This window comes from Danio rerio, chromosome 20 (assembly GCF_052040795.2).
Source record: "Danio rerio strain M-AB ecotype USA chromosome 20, GRCz13ab, whole genome shotgun sequence".
NCBI classification, from domain to species: Eukaryota; Metazoa; Chordata; class Actinopteri; order Cypriniformes; family Danionidae; genus Danio; species Danio rerio.
Genome location: NC_141040.1, coordinates 7,594,895 through 7,613,331, shown reverse-complemented (window position 1 = coordinate 7,613,331; position 18,437 = coordinate 7,594,895). Strand labels below are relative to the sequence as shown.

General features: G+C 39.6%; 1 protein-coding gene across 3 annotated transcripts in view; it reads right to left on the bottom strand.

Moving 5' to 3' along the window:
- Window positions 1-4,420: 4,420 nt before the first annotated feature.
- The window catches only part of pcsk9 (proprotein convertase subtilisin/kexin type 9), a 37,303-nt gene continuing 23,286 nt past the window's right edge, over window positions 4,421-18,437 (bottom strand). For all 3 annotated transcript variants that reach the window (XM_087297983.1, XM_087297981.1, XM_087297982.1), the window contains 4 exons: window positions 15,839-15,987; window positions 13,917-14,079; window positions 12,114-12,286; window positions 4,421-5,589 (listed from right to left, as the gene is read on the bottom strand). In XM_087297983.1, coding sequence (XP_087154109.1) covers window positions 5,401-5,589; window positions 12,114-12,286; window positions 13,917-14,079; window positions 15,839-15,987 — 674 coding nt within the window. In that variant the 3' untranslated portion in view covers window positions 4,421-5,400. The remainder of the gene's footprint in view (window positions 5,590-12,113; window positions 12,287-13,916; window positions 14,080-15,838; window positions 15,988-18,437) is intronic.

Below are 18,437 nucleotides of genomic sequence, written 5' to 3'. Positions count from 1 at the left end.
TTAAAAGATTGGTTGAACTGAGAAACCAGGTTCAACACAAGGAGATCATTTTACAACATTAGAACTTAGAACATTGTATTATTATGATCTTTTCTGTTTTTCAAAAGAGCCAGCTTTATTTGCTGGTTTTGAGGGAGCTTTGAAATCTCAAACTTGAGAGTTCCACCTATCAAAACCAACTTACAAAACTAACTTTCTTCTTCTAACTGGACCAGAGTGGTTTGCTGGTTTCAATTGAGTTTTAGGCACTTTTGATTCAGTCAGGCTGATACACCATCTTGTACTAGTTACATATTTTTTTTCAGCAGGTTGGTCTAATTTATTGATTCAAAGGTTTGTTCACTTAACTCCATATTGATCAAACTAGTAAAGCAAGACCTGATAAAACCAACTTTTTTAACAGGTGACTGCTGCTGTTGGAGTTTTGACAAACTGGGAGATTAGAAAAGCAGAAAACAAACATAATTTGGCTTCTAATATTATTTATGAAAGGACCAGCCTGGGCTTCTGGTGAGTTCTGGTTTAGAGTAATTTGGGAAATTCAACCCTTATCTGTTCTGGCTGGAAGACTATGTAAAGCTGGCTCCTGAATGTTTCTCGTTTTCCTCATTTGACCAAGTGTTCCAAATTCTGTAGTACGGCGCTGCGAAAAAGGGCGGGATTAAACAAGCTTATTAGACATTAAAAAAGCGAGCAATAGCTCCATGTTTTAAATTTCTGTCCAGAGAGGTCATGTTTTGATCCTCGATTTGTCTCACGCAGTCAAGTGATGCGATTTCGCAGGTCAGATTTCACCAAGCTTGAACTTTGCACCGCAGCGAACTGCGAAACTTAATGCATGACCCTGCGTGCGAATTCGCTTGCGTATGAATGGAAGTCTATGGGGAGAAAAGCCAAGTGTTACTGCAGCTTAAGAGTTTGATTAGCTAGTCCATGTGTGTCTGATTGGGGTTGGAACTAAACTTTGCAGGACACCGGCGCTCCAGGATCGAGTTTGGGCACCACTGATCTAAACTCTATAATGGTCAAACTGCTAAAACCAGCAAACAACTTAAGCTTGTTCAACTTTTTTTTTTTTTTTTTCAACAGGTTGAGCTTGGGTTTGCTGGTTTTAGAGTCTCGTGTACTCTAAATCAGTGTTTTCCAGCCACATCCCTGGAGGACCACCAACACTGCATGTTTTGGATGTCTCCTTTGTCTGTCACACCCATTACAGGTCCTTCAGTCACTGCTAATGAGCTGATGATCTGAATAAGCTGTGTTTGGTTGAGGAGACATGAAAAATTTGCAGAGCTGGTGGTTCTCCCGGAATGTGGTTGACAAACACTGCTTTAAATTGTTAAATAAGGTTGCTTGGGCTGTAAATTTCTTGTTTGGTTATGCCAAAAATGCCCAGTTAAACCAGCATACCTTGTTAAACTGGTTTACGTATATAACTTCAGCAGGACCAATCTGGTTGTTTGCTGCTTGTTGGAGTTTTTGACACATAACCTGGGAGACCAGTAAACCAGAATACAATCATCATTTGGTTTCTAAGTTCTAACAGGACCAGCCTGTATTGCTGGTTTTAAGTGACTTCTGGTTTAGATTGATTTGGGAAATTCAACTTTGAACTGTTCTGGCTGGAAGACTATGTAAAGCTGGCTCCTGAATATTTCTCGTTTTCCTCATTTGACCAAGTGTCCAATTTGTACTATATATTTTTTTAGCTGGTCGGTCTAATTCAAGAGGAGGTTTGTGCACTTAAACTCTCTAATGGTCAAACTGCGAAAGCATGTGTGCTTAAGTGTGTTCCTGGAGATCTACCTACCTACAGAGTTCGGCTCCAACCCTGATCAAACACACCTGAACCAATTAATCAGGACCTGAACAGCACTGGATAATTACAGGCATGCGCGTTTGATAATGGTTCCAACTGAAATCAGCAGGAAGGTAGATCTCCAGGAACAGGGTTGAGCACCACTGTGCTAAAGCAAGACCTACTAAAACCAGCAACAACTTAAGCTTGTTTATTTAAGATAGTAATTTGGGAAATTCAATTCTGAACAGTTCTGGCTGAAAGACCATTCTTGTTTTCCTCATTTGCTCGGGCTGGAAGACCAGGTAAATGCAGTTAAGGCTGGTTTATGAACTTTTTTTTATCATCAGGGTCTCTGATTTTTATTTATTTTTTTCTGCTTTGTGTCGGCCTCTAACAGTCAGCGAAACACTGCAGTCCTCACAACTGCCTTTACTGTTAAATCCATGCTAATACACTGCTGGAGATGTGGTGTTTTAGAATTAGCTTTTTTTATTTTTAAAGTTTAAAAAAAAAAAACGGCACATGGTGCAGATATGAGGGAGAATTCAATCAGATCAGTGCCTGGGTATCAGGCATCTTTCTTATTTTGCTGGAATATGCACATGCGCAACCATCAAACCAATTTCAGCTCAACTGCTTTAACATTAGTTGTCAGAAACAAAGCTGGCGGAGTCACAGTTAAACTCTTCACTGAGGTACTGTAGGGTATACTTGAGTGACCAGGGTGTGATAAAACAATCATTGGTTCCTCTTCCCTTCAATCAATCTTTTTTTTTTTTTTTTTTTTTAACCTCCCCCACTCCTGTAGATGCTCGTACCCAACCACTCTGCAGATCTGTTACCAGGACAGGGTTGAAGATGCTTGGGTTTTTAATAACTAATGATTCTCCAATTCATTTCTGCTGAGAGTGTGTATGATGTGTAAAGGAATCTGTTAATGCATGTTTAAAAAAAAAAAAAAACATTTTAATTTGTACATCAGAGTTTGACAATGAAAACATTTGATATAAAAATTGGAATGCACAACTTTTCACCAATCTTGTCACTTTGTACGTGTCAGTAAAATTACTCAGATGTCAACGTTTATATCAAATTTGTAATGTAAATATACTGGTTTACACATTAGCTACATTTCCATCCATCTGCGCATAAAAAAACGATTGATAGAAACGCCAAGATACACATAAATTTTGTAATTGCACATAACTGAGAGGACAAACTTTTTATCTGATAAAAAAGATGCACATAAACTACAATGGAAAGACTTACTGGACAAATTTCAGTATGCACATTAAAAAAGGTCTTGTGATTTTGTTATAAGAGATCATGTGATGTTAAAACGTGTGTGACTGGGTAAACCAGCTGGCTGAACACATTGTAAACCATCTGAAATGTAAAACGTCTTAACCATTTCAGTATTGTTGATATTATATTATTACTGAATTAAGAGTGTCTGCACTCCGTGTCTGACATCTTCAAACGCCACCACGCATTCACTGTGTGTCAGGATTGTCTTCTGAGACACAAGTTATTAAATGAAGAAAAGATTCACGCAGCTTCTCTTACCGCAGCAAATTCAATTTTTACTGTTGAAATTTGGCGCCAGATAATCAGGAAGTAACTAGGGCCGTGCGATTAATCGAAATCAAATTGCATTTGCCATTTGAAACGTTACGATTAGCTAATCGCTAGAGGCTGCATTATGAAATATATTTGTATTATTTAATTTTCCCTGCCCAGAGTAAATGCATGACTGCAGTCTGTGTGTGACAGTCTTACTAGCAAATAAGGTGAGCACAATTGCATGATGACTGTCTTGCTAAAAAGTTAACTGAATACATTGGCAGTGACACTCAATCTGGTTGCAAGCAACAGCAAAGCCCAATTTCCAAGTTGTTTCAGCCATTTTAGGTTGCTGAGTGTGTTGTATTTTTATAATTACTTTTTTTTTTCCTTTTTTTTTATGATAAGCTACACTGTCTAATTTGAGTCCAAATTGTTAACAGAAAAGTAGGGTCTTTTTATTTATGCTTTTTATGTGTTTAATTTCTGAATATTAAAAAATAAATTTAAATAAATAGTTTAATAATTTCTGAATATTAAAAAATAAATTTGAATAAAAGGAACTGAAAATAACTTCAGTTCCTTGATTAACTAAAACTCACTGCATTTTAGCAGCAAGAAGCTACGACACAGATTATTGATTTGAAGCTTGACTACAAAAATTAAAACGCAAATCAAATCGAAATCGCAATATCTGTCAAAAATATCGAAATTAGATATTTTCCCTAAATCACACAGCCCTAGAAGTAACGATTTTGAGCGATTTAACTCGTTGGATGGAAACGCTGCTTTATTCGCACGTCTTTTATGCGATAATCCAGTTTTGCGCATAAAGTTAATTCACATTTTTTAATGGAAACGTAGCTATTGACCATGCATATAGTATATAGATTTTGATCAGTTCGTGAAGTTAAATACACACTATTGTTATCGTTTACAGATTTTTTTTCTATGCATCACTATCAATCATATAAATATTCTTCTGTCCTATTTTTACATTATTATTATTACCATTGCTGCCATCACATTAAGCTTAAAAAAACTAATATTTAGTAATGTTGTTAATGAAAATATTTTATTATTCATTTTGCAGGATATACATGATGTTTAATACAGCCAAAACAAAAAATCCCGGTATCAGGCAGTGTGCCTATTTTATCCGCAAAAACAAAGTATTTTTTGAAGGGCCTGTTATATGTAGGATTCAGAAACTCTTGTTGTTAGCGACACCGGTGGCCGTAAAGTGAACTGCAGAAAGCAGCGTATTGCTGGTCATTTAATCCCAGAATACAAGTTTAGGTTCTTTGATTTGAAGTAAAACCATTTACCACTGTAAAGCAAATGCTAAGTACAGTTCAAATCAGAATGATTACACCCCCTTTGAATTGTTTCCCCTTTTTAAATGTTTCCCAAATGATGTTTAACAGCAAATATATATTTTTTTATTTGTTTTATTTTGGTTAGAATAAAAGCAGTTTTAATTTTTTAAACACCATTTTAAGGTCAAAATTATTAGCCTCTTTAAGCTGTATATATTTTTTGATTGTCATCAGAACAGGCCATCATTATACAATGACTTGCCTAATTGATCTAGTTAAGCATTTAAATGTCACTTTAAGCTGTATAGAAGTGTCGTGAAAATATCTAGTCAAATAGTATTTACTGTCACCATGACAAAGATAAAATAAATCAGTCATTAGAAATGAGTTATTAAAACTATTATTTACAGGGGGTCTAATTATTCAAACTTCAACTGTATATCGCATAAAACTTAGGCTTATAGGCTTTCATAGACTATAAAGTCAGGGAAGTGGTCTTTTTTTCTTATCACTACATAGAAATTCCTCAATGTATAGACCCCTTTAAGTGGTTTTTCACCTTCTATGTAATGTCCAGATCAGTTATGGTTATATTCAGTATAAAACATTCTATAGTGGCAGAGCTGAGCTCTCCAGTATCCCACGTTTCAGTATCAAGTTCTTGATTACGTGTTTAGAAAAGAAAGAAAACATCTACTTAAGGCCTAATGGAGATCTTCAGTGATCCTGTGTCCCATGTAAAGGATGGTTTCTGCAGCAGGTTGCGATGGCGGCAGCGTCCTTATCTACTCCAGATGTACGAACTACACAGGTGTTTCCCATCGCAAACGCTCCGTGAATGACTGCATCTCGAGACAGAGCCTCACATGCCGTCAGTGTCCATGAGTCCTCACACGAAACCTCCACCTGAAAGAAATGAGAAAGTTAAAATTACTTGGATACATGATCCTGTCACATTAATTTATTTAGCGCCACCACATAAGTGCATAGCATAATGAACTTCCATGATCTCATTCATTTATAAGATCATTTATAAGTCAGCACATTGTCTCAGGTCTACTTTGGCAAACCTTTGTCAAGTACCACAATACATTGTTACATTTACAAATGTCTGTTAAAACTACTGTGCCAAAAAGAGGCCCTGTGTCAACAGTGTCTACAAGAAAGTAGACTTCTCTGGGCTCTGAGATATCTAGGATGGACTATCGCACTGTGGGACAGTGTACTGTAATCAAATAAATCAGTATTTCATGTATTTTTTGGGAGAAGTGGATGCTGTGTGCCCTGGACCTGAAGAAAATGATCATCCAGACTGTTACCAGCAACAAGTTTAAAAGCCAGGGTCTGTCATGGTCAAGTGCCCTTGGCAAAGGTAACTTGCACTTCTTTGATGGCATCATAAATGCTGACTTAAAGTATGTACATAGAGTTTTGGAGCACAATATTCAGATTTTTTTTTTTTTTTTCAGGGACAGCCATGCATATTTCAACAAGACAAAGCAAAACCACATGCTGCACACATTACAAAGTCCTGACTGCTGAGGAAGAGGATACAGATACTTGACTGGCCTGCCTGCAGTCCCAACCGGTCTCCAATAGAGAATGTGTGGTGCATTTTAAAGTGCAAAATGTTACAACAAAGACCCGGTACTTTTTGCCCACCTTAAGACTTGTTTGCAGGAAGAATGGGACCAATTTCCCCCTTAAATACTTCATCACATTTTGTCTTCAGTCCCTAAACATCTTTTAAGTGTTGTGAAAATAAATGGCAACACTACAAACTGGTAAATGTTTTATTGTTCCTTTTTCTGGAACACATTACATAATGTTTTTTTGTATTTTTTTGCAATGAAATACAAGTCAATGTAAATTTAGGAAACGCTACTTTTTTATTTGCATTTTCCATTCTGTTCCAAATTTTCTTTATTTGAGGTTGTAGTAATGAGGCGACAAACAGATGAAATGCTACTGTACATGTCAGTGTTTAATTCATGTTTATGCATCATGTCATAATTACTCAGCTCTTCCTGTGACTTTTTTTTGAAGTGAATGGATGTCACATGTTTAAACTTTTCAACAAGTCGCAACAAAAGAACAAAAATCTTTTTACGTTGAGGTTATAAATTCTTGCCTCTGACTTAAAGTATTTTAAACTATTAACAGCATTTGACAGCATTAAATGCCGACCACCATAACAGACGAAGGGCTGCTCAGATGATCTAAAGCTCTGAGTGCGGTCCAGATAAATTCGCAAAGCGCAAACTGGACAACGTAATGAAAGGGCTGGGTCTGCCTCCTCCATGGGCAGCGCTTCCAGGCTCACTACCTTGTCTTTAAACAATGTGGTCGGAACCTTGGGCACATATCCCGGGCGAGTTCTCAGGACAACGTGAGAGAAAGCTGGCCCAGTTCCAGGCACGAGTCACTGGCCGAAAATGCCTCCAGGTCCTTGACCCTCTTAATCAATGCCAACATGACCAGCAGAGCTGTCTTCAGTCGGTAGGTTACCTAAGTCTACCTTGCGTCTAAGAAATTCCAAAGATCGGGACGAGGGTGCCAGATGGTGCCCGGTCTCTGAGAGAGTAGGTTCCCTCTCAAAGAATCTGTCAGGGGAGGGTCATCGCATGGAGGGAGGGCTCTGACATCCAGGTTCGGTTGGGCCAGAGGGGCGCAACTAGCAAGACCTGCTCCTCATCCTCCCTGACCTTGCACAGTAACTGCGCGAGCAGGCTCACTGAGGGAAACGCATATTTGCGCATGCCCCAAGTTCAGCTGTGGGTCAGTTGATTCTTGCCAAGAGAGCCCTCGGTCAGGGAAAAAGACAAATGGCAATGTGCGTTTACGGGGGAAGCAAACAAACTCGCGTTGGAGTCTCCATTCTCCGGGACGTAAAGGCTGCCGTCAGAGCACGTCAGCTGCATGGTTGAGTTTGCCTGAAATGTGAATGGCACACAGCAATATAAGCCGCAAATGAGGAGCAGACGGCGAGCGAGCTGAGACATGCGGCTAGAGTGAATACCCCCGATGAGGTTGATATATGCCACCGCCACAGTGCTGTCCGTCCTGACCAGCACGTGCTGCTGCTCCAGCACCGGAAAAAAAACGGCGGTGAGCAAGGAACACTGCCAACAGCTCTAGGCGATTGATATGCCAATGCCACTGGGTTCCTGTCCACAGTCGTGCAGCTGCATTTCAGCAACACACAGGCCCCAGCCCGTGTTGGAAGCATCTTTTGAAACAACAACATGACTAGATGCCTGTCCTAGAGGCACTCTGGCCTTTAGGAATGAGGGGTTGTTCCAAGGGCTGAGAGCACGGTGACACAGCGCAGTAACAGTGACTCTGTGTGTGCCTACGTGCTTAAGCCTGTTCTTAAGTGGTATAATATAGAGGAATCTGAGTGGCGGAACAGCGGCTGCGGATGCCATATGCCCCAGGAGCCTCTAAAATAATTTCAGTGGGACTACTATTTCGCTGTCGAACTCTCTCAGACCATTAGCTGAGCACGCTCTTCGGAGAGGCGCGCTGTCATGGTGACCGAGTCCGGCCTGAGAAAAGAGATCCTCTGCATGGGGGCGAGTTTGCTCTTTTCTCGGTTGATCTGAAGCCCCAACAAGTGGAGGTGCCGGAGCACCTTGTCTCTGTGCATAATCAAGTGCTCCCGAGAGTGGGCTAAAATCAGCCGGTCGTCGAGATAAGCGAAGCCTGAAGGAGAAGAATGGAGACATGGAAGTACGCGTCCTCCAGGTCTATCGCTGCAAACCAATCCAGTGGACGAATGTACCGTAGAATGCACTTCTGCGTGAGCATTCTGAACAGCAGCTTGTGCAGACAGCGGTTCAAAATGCGTAGATCTAGCATTGACCGTGACCCACCGCTCTTTTTGGGATCCCATCGCATCAGACTGCTCTCTCACCACCTTAAATTCCTGGGTGAATTCACCGACGGTGTCGCCAAACAAGCCTGCCTGGCATATGGGGGAGTCAAGAAAGTGAACTTTGTCGACTTCAAACATATCAGCCAAGTTTAGCCAGAGGTGGCACTCCTGGACCACTAATGTGGACATCGTCTTCCGCAATGGGTTCAATTCCGCAAAAGTGCCCTCCAAGACTGCATGATCCTACTGTGCACCTCCTGGAAGAAGGGGATGAGAGGATTCGAAGTCTTGGCCCACTTGCAAGGGCTAGCTGTGATCTTAACTGCGCAATAGACATGGCATCGCAATGACAGCATAAACTGCCCGCGAGCACCGCATTAACATGCTGGACCCCTAGACATGCAACGCAGTGCTCGTGCCCATCATCCGAGGACAGGAAACCACCGCATCCAGAAATGCACGGTCAGATCGCCATCCTGAAAAGGACGTGCCGCATGACTGTGTTGCTCTTTTAGTGAAATTTGCAACTTTATAGGCACCGCTCTAGAGGACCGGACCCAAAGAACACCAGGCAAGGTAGAAGCCCAGCTCAACCGTCTGCCGCCACATTTACACACTCTGGACTGGAAGACTGCTCTCGTTAGCTCGAAATCGCTGGATATCAGCAGGAGGAACCCTCATCAACTCTTTTAGAAGGCTGTAGAAGTCTCTGAAGTGAAAAGGTTGCATTTTCTTGCTTTCGCTTTGCTTTTATGCTAAATTGATTGCAACAAGCATCAGGTGCACAAGCTGACACTGCCAATTCATTTGGCATTTCATTTCATTGGCCCATTTACATACTCTTTCAGACGATTGGCTTTCTGAATGAAATCTCCATACATGGATTAAATCCACTTATAGTATTGAAGTTCCCTGTCCAACGGGGAAACTATTGCATACGGCACATCATGAAAGTAACATAAAAACAACACGCAGCTGGCAAATTCATATTCACACAATGGCATTTCAATTAAGCATAATTGTGTAGAAAAACTGCAAAACTATGACATTAAGTGGTTTAGCTTTAATTAAATTAGCCAAGTCATTTAAATGTCAAACAAGCTGGACCTAAGTTGTTTATGACACATTATAATGTGTACATCTTACTCTCTTCTTATATACTCGAATACTAGTAAGTATTGCAGATCACTTAAACCTAAGTTATTCTTTCTCTAAATGTTATTGATTACAACAAGATATTCAAAAGTTCACACTTACCTGATGTTTGATTATAAAGCCTGTTTGGCATACTGTCCCGGGAGAGAGCCCTGAGCTCAAAAGTTCCTCAAGCCCAGGACTCCCTCCCGTTTATAAGGCGAGAAGGGAATTTGAGCTCAATTCGATCTCGAGAACTCCCCTGCTGTTGTAGCTAATGAACAGATCCTGATTGCTCTTAAGAGATAACTACTTACTATGTGCATGTTTATGGTGCCTTTTAACTTAAGTTGCATGTTTTAGGATGGTGGGAGGAAACTGGAAAACCCAGGGGAAACCCATTTGAGCATGGGGAGAACATTTGAACTCTTCACAGAAACATTGGTTGGCTTGGTAAGGACTAGAACCAGTGACGTTCTTGCTGTGAGGCAACAGGGCTAACCACTGGGCCACACTGCCACCCATCTAGCAAAAAAGGAGTAGAGGTGGAAGGGGGGATTCTTCAAAACAAAGATGGCTGTTAAATGGAACTTAGGGTATTTATATTGGCTTAAGAATCATCTGATTAGTGAATCATAAATTTAATAATGTGGGACCAGCTGCAAGCAATCATAAGCACGTGATCCTCTCGAAAATAGTTTATAAATAAACTTCACTAAGTATACTGTTGATAGTAAATACTATTATAATTGGTTTTATTTAATAACTGTATAGCCTATTCAGTTTTATACCAAAAATAGTTTCTTACATTTTCAGATTTTTATCTTAACCATTACAATTTGTGTTTTAATATTATCCGCTTGTTAAAGGGCCATGACACTCCCCACTTTCGGTTAAAATCTACTTCAGAATTTTTTCAAAAGATGCATGATTAATGGGCGTGGAGCTCCGCGAGCATCGGGCGGGAGTAGGCGTGGCCAGCAGAGGAGAACGTGAGCGAACAACTGTTGTTGTCAGTTAGCTCACAAAATGAGGCACAAACCGCGAGGAGACACATGAGTTTATAGTTTACAAAGTTAAAATGCAAATAAATGAACAGTGATTTAATGCCCTGCTACATTTGTTATTCGTAATTTCATATACACATAACCACAATTTATATCATTATAAAAATAAGTGTGTTCAGGTAAACCCTATAAATGAGGACTTCTCCCTCAATCCCCGTATCCAGCAGACTTAGTGCAGCAGGTCTCCTGACCTGTCTATTTTAACCATTAACCCTGCTGGTAATCTGGAGGATTTAGGCAAACACAGCAGCACGGCGATGTGTCTGAATGTGAACGAACTCCTGATAAAAGTCAACGTCCGCCATTCTCTAATTCTCGTGCTGCTCTCTCGACAAAAATGCTTGCAGCACACACACAGCTTTGATGTATGATCGGCCCTGACAAGATCGCGGGGGAAAACATGCAACACACCCCGTGGATCATGGAAACAAACGCATATGAGCCTTCATGAACGGCTAAATACTGTGCCGTGGTTTCCGTGTCTCTCAGCTCGGGCTTGACACTGGCAGGTCTGGCAGGTCTCATGAATAATTAAGCAGCCGGCTCTTCTCATAGGATAAGAAAACTCCGCTATGAATAATAAGGAGAAACCGACGCGTCATTATTGCACCTGCAGTACTGCGCTACGTCGCCGATTTTGATCCCGCCCCAAAAATCATTTTAAACCCGGAAGCTGAAATTAGCTGACAATTGCTCAAAATTATCCAGTTTCCCCCACAATTAAAGCTGACAGGTGCTTACATTGTCTTAACTGATGCTCAACACACACAAATCTGTTAATATAAAAAAAAAAAGTTCTCCGGGGTGTCCTGAACCTTTAAGTGGTGACATGTTGGTGACGTATGTAATACTGTTTCCGGGTCCAAGCCACCACTCATTTAAGTTGGGAAAATATTTGTTTATGATCACTTTTTATTCATATCACACATTAAAGTGAGTTTTATATAAAGTCATAGTGTACACGACAATCTCTGGGCTTGCTGCATCACAAATATCACAATTTTAACAATTTATATAAAAGTGAATCCCTTTCTGGCCATTCAGATATTAGGCATGGACATATATATTGCAATCGTGATTTTCGAAAGTATTAAAGCGCTTTGTAAACGTTTTTTATTACCATATTATGAGTCTCCCCGTACATTTGAATGGAGCGCTTGGACCAGGAAGCCCATTTACGTGACGTCACACTTAACAAGCGGATAGTGTAATATATAGGGCACAGTTATGTGAGAAATTTATACCTATTGTAACCTCTGAGGTAATTGTGTAGTGTGGATATAGGTCTTTACCAAACAGCAAAAACACATCATTTTCAGCGATAGACTGAAAAGCAGTAGTGTAAATATCACCTGTTGGCTGAGAGTATTGAGGTGGTGTTCTTTCAGTCTGCACTCCAGAGTGGACCTGTGGCAGCAGAAGGCATATGACATCATACCCTTTTTAGCAGCACATGTCCTGCGGCTACCATGCAGAGGCCGATCAGAGTCTGATGCTTCTCCAGATGAGGAGGAAAAGCTGCAGCCTGCAGGAAAGGTGAAGCCTGTCATATATCATGTGCTTAAAATGTAAAGAGAAATGAACTTAACCCAATAGTTCACCTGAACATCAAAATTGCTTCATGTGGTTTTTAAACCTTTATTAGTTAATTTCTTCAAAAATGAAAATAATTTGAAGACTGCTGATTGTTAAACTACTATAGAAGTCTGTGCCAGCAACCAAAGGTTTAGTGAGTAAATGATGACAGAAATTTCAATTTTGGTTGAATTATCCCTTTAACAAATGAGTAACATTAATTAATAACATGTACTTACTATAGGATTAGTTAGAATGCATGTTTAGGTATGGTTTAAGTATGGAACGTGTAACAAGGACACCTTAAAATAAAGGTTGACACTTTAAGGTTGCTTAGTTACACGTTCTATACACTTACTATATTAGTTATGCATAATTGCATGCAACTAACTCTATACCTAACCCACATTCTAACTCCAACAATATACAGTAGAAAGTACATGTAATTAAGCAATAATAACTCATCTGACACAGAATCTGTGCCGGCACAAATCCAGGTTTTTTTTTTCTTGTTTTTTTTTTTTTTTGTCTATTCACTTGCTAATTTATATTTATTCATTTTTTAAAATAATTTTTAAAATATTATTGACATATGAAAATGTTTATATGATTTATTCACAATTGGATTTGCATTGTAAATATTACATAAAAGTTAAAAAGGTGTTTTTATTTCACATATTACATTTTAGTTGCGATACTTCCAAAACAATTCCGCATAAGTCATAGCAAATAGCCAAATATTAAATAAATAGATATTATTAATTTTTATTGTTATTAATATTTCAATATAGAAATAGCAAAAAAGTCCACAGATTCTGTCTGGCCCTATTAATTACTCAGTAGTTAAAATAATTACACTGTGACATAGACACCTTAAATTTAGTTGTAACCAAATAAAGTGTTACCAAATTTAAAAATAATCCCAAAATATGCATTCACAAAACTTTCATTAATAGATCTTTTTCTCTGGCTTTTAAAACATAAGCTGCTGTGGTTTGAAGATTTGTTTACACATGGCAAAAGACCATTTACAACTGATATCTCCCTCAACATAAGACAAGGCCACAACATTAGGTTGTCTTCAGAATGATCTTGCTTAATACTAGTATCACATTATCACAAGTCATGGCAAACCTAATTGAACCAAACATGCCTCTTACGCCATGATTTGTTTGATTGGCTTAAGTAGTCAGTAGGTGGGGACCTCTTATTGAGTGTTTTAGACATGCAGCGAGCCCATAAATGTTTGTATTTATACATTTAATTTACTTTTTATATCCATAGTAGGAAAAGGTTAATTTTATATGCAATAAGTCAATGATTACTGGTTTTCAACATTCTTCAAAATATCTTCTTTTTTGTTTAACAGAACAACTTCAAAAAATTGTTTGGAACAAGTCAAGGATGAGTATATAATAAATGAATTTTTATTTTTGGTTGAACTATCTCTTTAACGATTGACACTGTTGATAAAAAAACATTTACATGGACAATTTCAGACAGTATTTGTGGTAACTGACTAAAACCCACCATCTACTAACCCTGAATATTACAGTGTGAGAGCAGTGTGAGAGTATCACCTGTCAGATGGTGCTCTGGTGGGCATTCAGCACCTGCTCCTCTCTCTGGACCCTCCAACATCTGACACTGAGCTCTGTGCCCTGTACAACAGCGAGCGACTGCAAACACTCCTGGCCCTCCGTTCACATTTACAGCCACACACTCTTTCTGCCCATCTCTCTCCTGTCAGAAAAGAAATTACTAGACATTTCTCTGTTGAAAAGCAATTATTCTGCAAATTTAGAAAACGATTTATGGGGTCATTGGGGTGGCGTGAAAATCATAAGTGGTGGCAACACTGAAGCAAGCATCATTGCTGTCTTTTTTGTAGATTCAATGAATGCTAAACATGTACTGCTTTAATAACTTTGCGGTTTAGTTGTAGCTAGCAAGCAGCCACCTCAAGAAACTGGGCACACAGTGGGGAATGGGACTGGGAAAGGTCCAGTTGAGCTTTATTTTCATTCTGCTACTTGTGTGGATGTACAGTGGAACAAAATGTCATGTCTCGCAGAACCACGATGCTACATAAAAAAATAATAATAATAATAAAATAAAAAATATTACCTGTACCTGTACATAACTAACATACCCGAGAAGTAATCTGTTTACACCCTTGCTTGTGTTTTGATTTCTTTTGTATGTGGCCAATTCTGCTACTGTTTTGATGCTGTTTAACACAGTTTTACATATTATGATGAACATTGTGTTCATTCTATTGAATATAGTATATATCTGTTTTTTTTTTATTGCTGCCTGTCGGTGCCATCAATGCAGTGTTACCAAATATTACACAGATAAAGCTAACAAAAGCTTGTGTTTACTGACAATGTGGCCAGGGTGATTATAGCAGTTAAGTATTAGATGGCGATTTTACTGTCTTTATTACAAACATGCTCTGTTTTAAACATGCTCTGTTTTAAACATTTACACATTTTAAACTTATAAAGCTTCTAAAACTCACAGATAGTTGTTACAGATATGTTAATCCTAATTTATTTGCAATTAAAATGCTGTGTTGACGTGTATATATGTTATTATAGAAAATAGGGCACCTGTCAATCAATTTATTGGGCAGGGAAAACCATACTTCTACATCCCAGAGTGGTGGGCCTCAAAATCACTAGGATTTGGATCCTATTTTAACGCCAGGGAATTTAAAAAGAGACTTGTTGTCTTAACATCGCTCCAACATGACAGTGGACACACAATACCTACACAGATGTGTCCAAACAGCTTATAAAAGTTGATTTTCATCATAGGTGCCCTTTAAAGTCCACATTACTTGATTATAAAAATGTGTTCAATGATGTGACGCTTAAATAATGACTATATCTGGCAACTTGGAGAAATGTGGGGGCTGTGGCTGCATTATTCACTAAAACAATGCAGTTCATAAGAGTTGTTTGTTCAGTCATTAATAATGGGTATACAGAATTTTATGTCCCTACAATGATGCGCGCCCCTGCTGTAAATCAGTCAAGGAAACTGAGTTATATATTCACTGTATTGGCATAGTTGCGTCACAGCAAGAGGGTCACTGGTTTGAGTCCCAGCTTCACCAGGAGACCTTTCTGTGTAGAGTTTGCATGTTCTCCTCATGTTTGTGTGGATTTCCTCTGGGTGCTCGGGTTTCACCCAGTCCAAAGACATGTGGTATAGAAGTGAATTGGATCAACTTAATTGGCAATAGTGTGTGAATAAGAGAGTGTGTGGATGTTTCCCAGCACTGAGGGTTGTACTCCTAGTTCTGGGTTGTAACTAAAAGTGCATTCGCTGAGTAAAAAAATTGCCAGAGTAATTGATGGTTCATTCTGCTGTGGTGACCCCTGATAAAACAGGGAATAAGCCAAAGGAAAGTGAATAAATGGGTTGGCAATGCTTTTTCTAGACCCACCCCTGATTATAAATAAGGTTGACCGTTTAAACTATTTTTTCCTACCTCCACTCTTTCTCCAGCTCTCATGCCATTATCAGAGAAACTGGAGCAGCTCAGCATCTCTTCAGTGGAGCGACAGCGAGAAACAGCAGTGGAGAAAACTGGAGAAGCTGATCTTTCAGACCAGACTGACCTACAAAGCAGATCCTCTCCTGTAAGATAAAACACAACACAAAGCAAATCATTTTATTTTATACCAAACCACACTTAAGCACTGCCATGATGATATTACAGGCTGCTTGCCAGTATGAATGACATAAACAAACCCTATGCCTCTGTGATGTTTCGATTTAAAGATATTCCTCTTCAAGTTTGTGTTGCTAGGGTACTCTACATGGTGATCCTGCGAGACTGATCGGAGTCAAATGAGTCCACCCCAAGTCTCTATGATATTGCTGTGTAATAATAACACTCAGTGACATTGATACGGATAGCCTATAAGATCCACTAACTTATATGGGCCATCACTTCCCCATTCTATGTCAATGAGTCAAATTTAGGCAGCTGTTGCTCACTGGGGTGCAACTCTTCTTATGTCATTATGGGATATTTTCTTACACAGCCTGAAACCTTCTTCAGATGTGTAAAACCACATGCTTCTACGAAATTCTCACTTGGCACTATAAGTTAATTTCCATTGAGCTGTGTGTTTCGGTACAGTACAGTATGGTACACATTTATTATCATTCCAATGTCAGATGTAGCGAAATTAGCTCAGTTTATGAATATTAATGATCATTAATAATAAGTTATTACTGATTATTAATATTCTGAAGTACTTATAGTCAATTTGACTAAATAAATATAACAATGACCTCACCCGCTCATTTAAGCGGATTCTGTAATTATTTTTTTATTAAGAAAGGGAACTATAACTACTACTTATGAAGTAGATTAATCATTTACAAGTTTTGGTAAACTTAAAATCAACTTGTAGCAAAATCTATCATTTAAGTGACTTTTTCTGTGAGGCGAAACAAAGACAGTCCAACGTGGTTATAGCGTGATTTATTGACTAGTTCATTCATTCATTTTCTTTTTGGCTTAGTCCCTTTATTAATTCGGGGTTGCCACAGCGGAATAAACCAACAATTTATCTAGCACTTTTTTTTACGCAGCGGATGCCCTTCCAGCCACAACTCATCTCTAGGAAACATCCACACACACTCATTCACACACACACACTCATACAATACAGACAATTTAGGCCGTACTCACACTATGTACAGTTGCCTCGAACCGGGCCAAAGCACTCTTGTCCCCCCTCCCGTCTCCCCCGACGGCCCGCACTCACAGCACAATCGGGCCTCGGCACGCTTACATCATCGCTGCTGTGCTGTTCAGTGAGAACCGCTCTCTCACTCAGCAGCACAGTGGAGATTTCTCTAGTTATATCGTGTCAGTCGTTTGATATGCAGTGACATGCAGTAAAATATTTCGCAAAACAGTCCTTAAGGATGCGGTGACACACAGTCAGATATTTTGCCGAACAGATCCGCCACTTTTGGCGCTCAATCATAATGCTCTCGTGCTGCAGGAATGAGGAGGTCTGCAGAAGGTGCGTAGCTGTCGTGCAGTGAGGGGTTTGTGTCTTTAATAAACTACGGCAGTTTGCGTTCACTGAACAGTAAGAATGATTAATAAATCCATATGAAACAGTCCCTTAAAAGTCACGTCTCGCTTTCAGGCCCACCTCTTCAAACCGGGCCAGGGCCGGCCAAGTGAACCGTGCTTGAGCCCGATTCAGCGCACTCACATTTCTCAAACGATCCGGGAAATGATCCATGGGCACAGTACTTATGGCATAATGTGAGTAGGCCCTTAGCCTCCCCAATTCACCTGTACTGCATGTCTTTGGACTGTGGGGGGAAACTGGAGCACCCGGAGGAAACCCATGTGAACGCAGGAAGAACATGCAAACTCCACACAGAAACACCAACTGACCCAGTTTCTTGCTGTGGGCGACCGCACTACCCACTGCACTTCTGCGTTGCCTTTATTGCCTAGTCTAACATATAACAAATTGACGTACATAACATAACAACAAAAACACAAAAGAAAGCAAGCAAGGAAGTAAAAGAGTTTAGGTAAAATCTAGCTCAGTTCCACGGAACTATTAAGAACCACCAAGACTATAAAGACAGCTTTTTTTATAAAGGGGCACGGCAATGCATAACTAAATACCTGGATTTAGTGGGTCTTTCTTTCTTTGTGCGATTTTCTCTGATGCGTTGGAAGATGGAGTCCTTTAAGAAGTCCTTTTTTGATGTGTGTAGCTTGCAATGCAAATTGAAGGATACGCTAGACAAACATTTAACTGAGTTTAATTTGCCGGAAAAAAGGAAGACGTAGACAAGTTATGTGGGTACAAATGCACGGTCTGCCCCCCTCAGGGGCACTTCTGTGAGACCTTCTTTTTTGGACCTTTCTGCTCTGATTCTAGGGAGAAACTGGGTTTTAACTTTGGGTGAATTCACAACCATTTTCTACTGTCTGAGCATTGGTTTCATGGCAAAGTTTTGAGCAGGAGGTTTTCTTTGTCTCTGGACCGCTGATGAGGGTCCTCCCGAAACATACAAAGAGACATTTACTCAGGGCATTA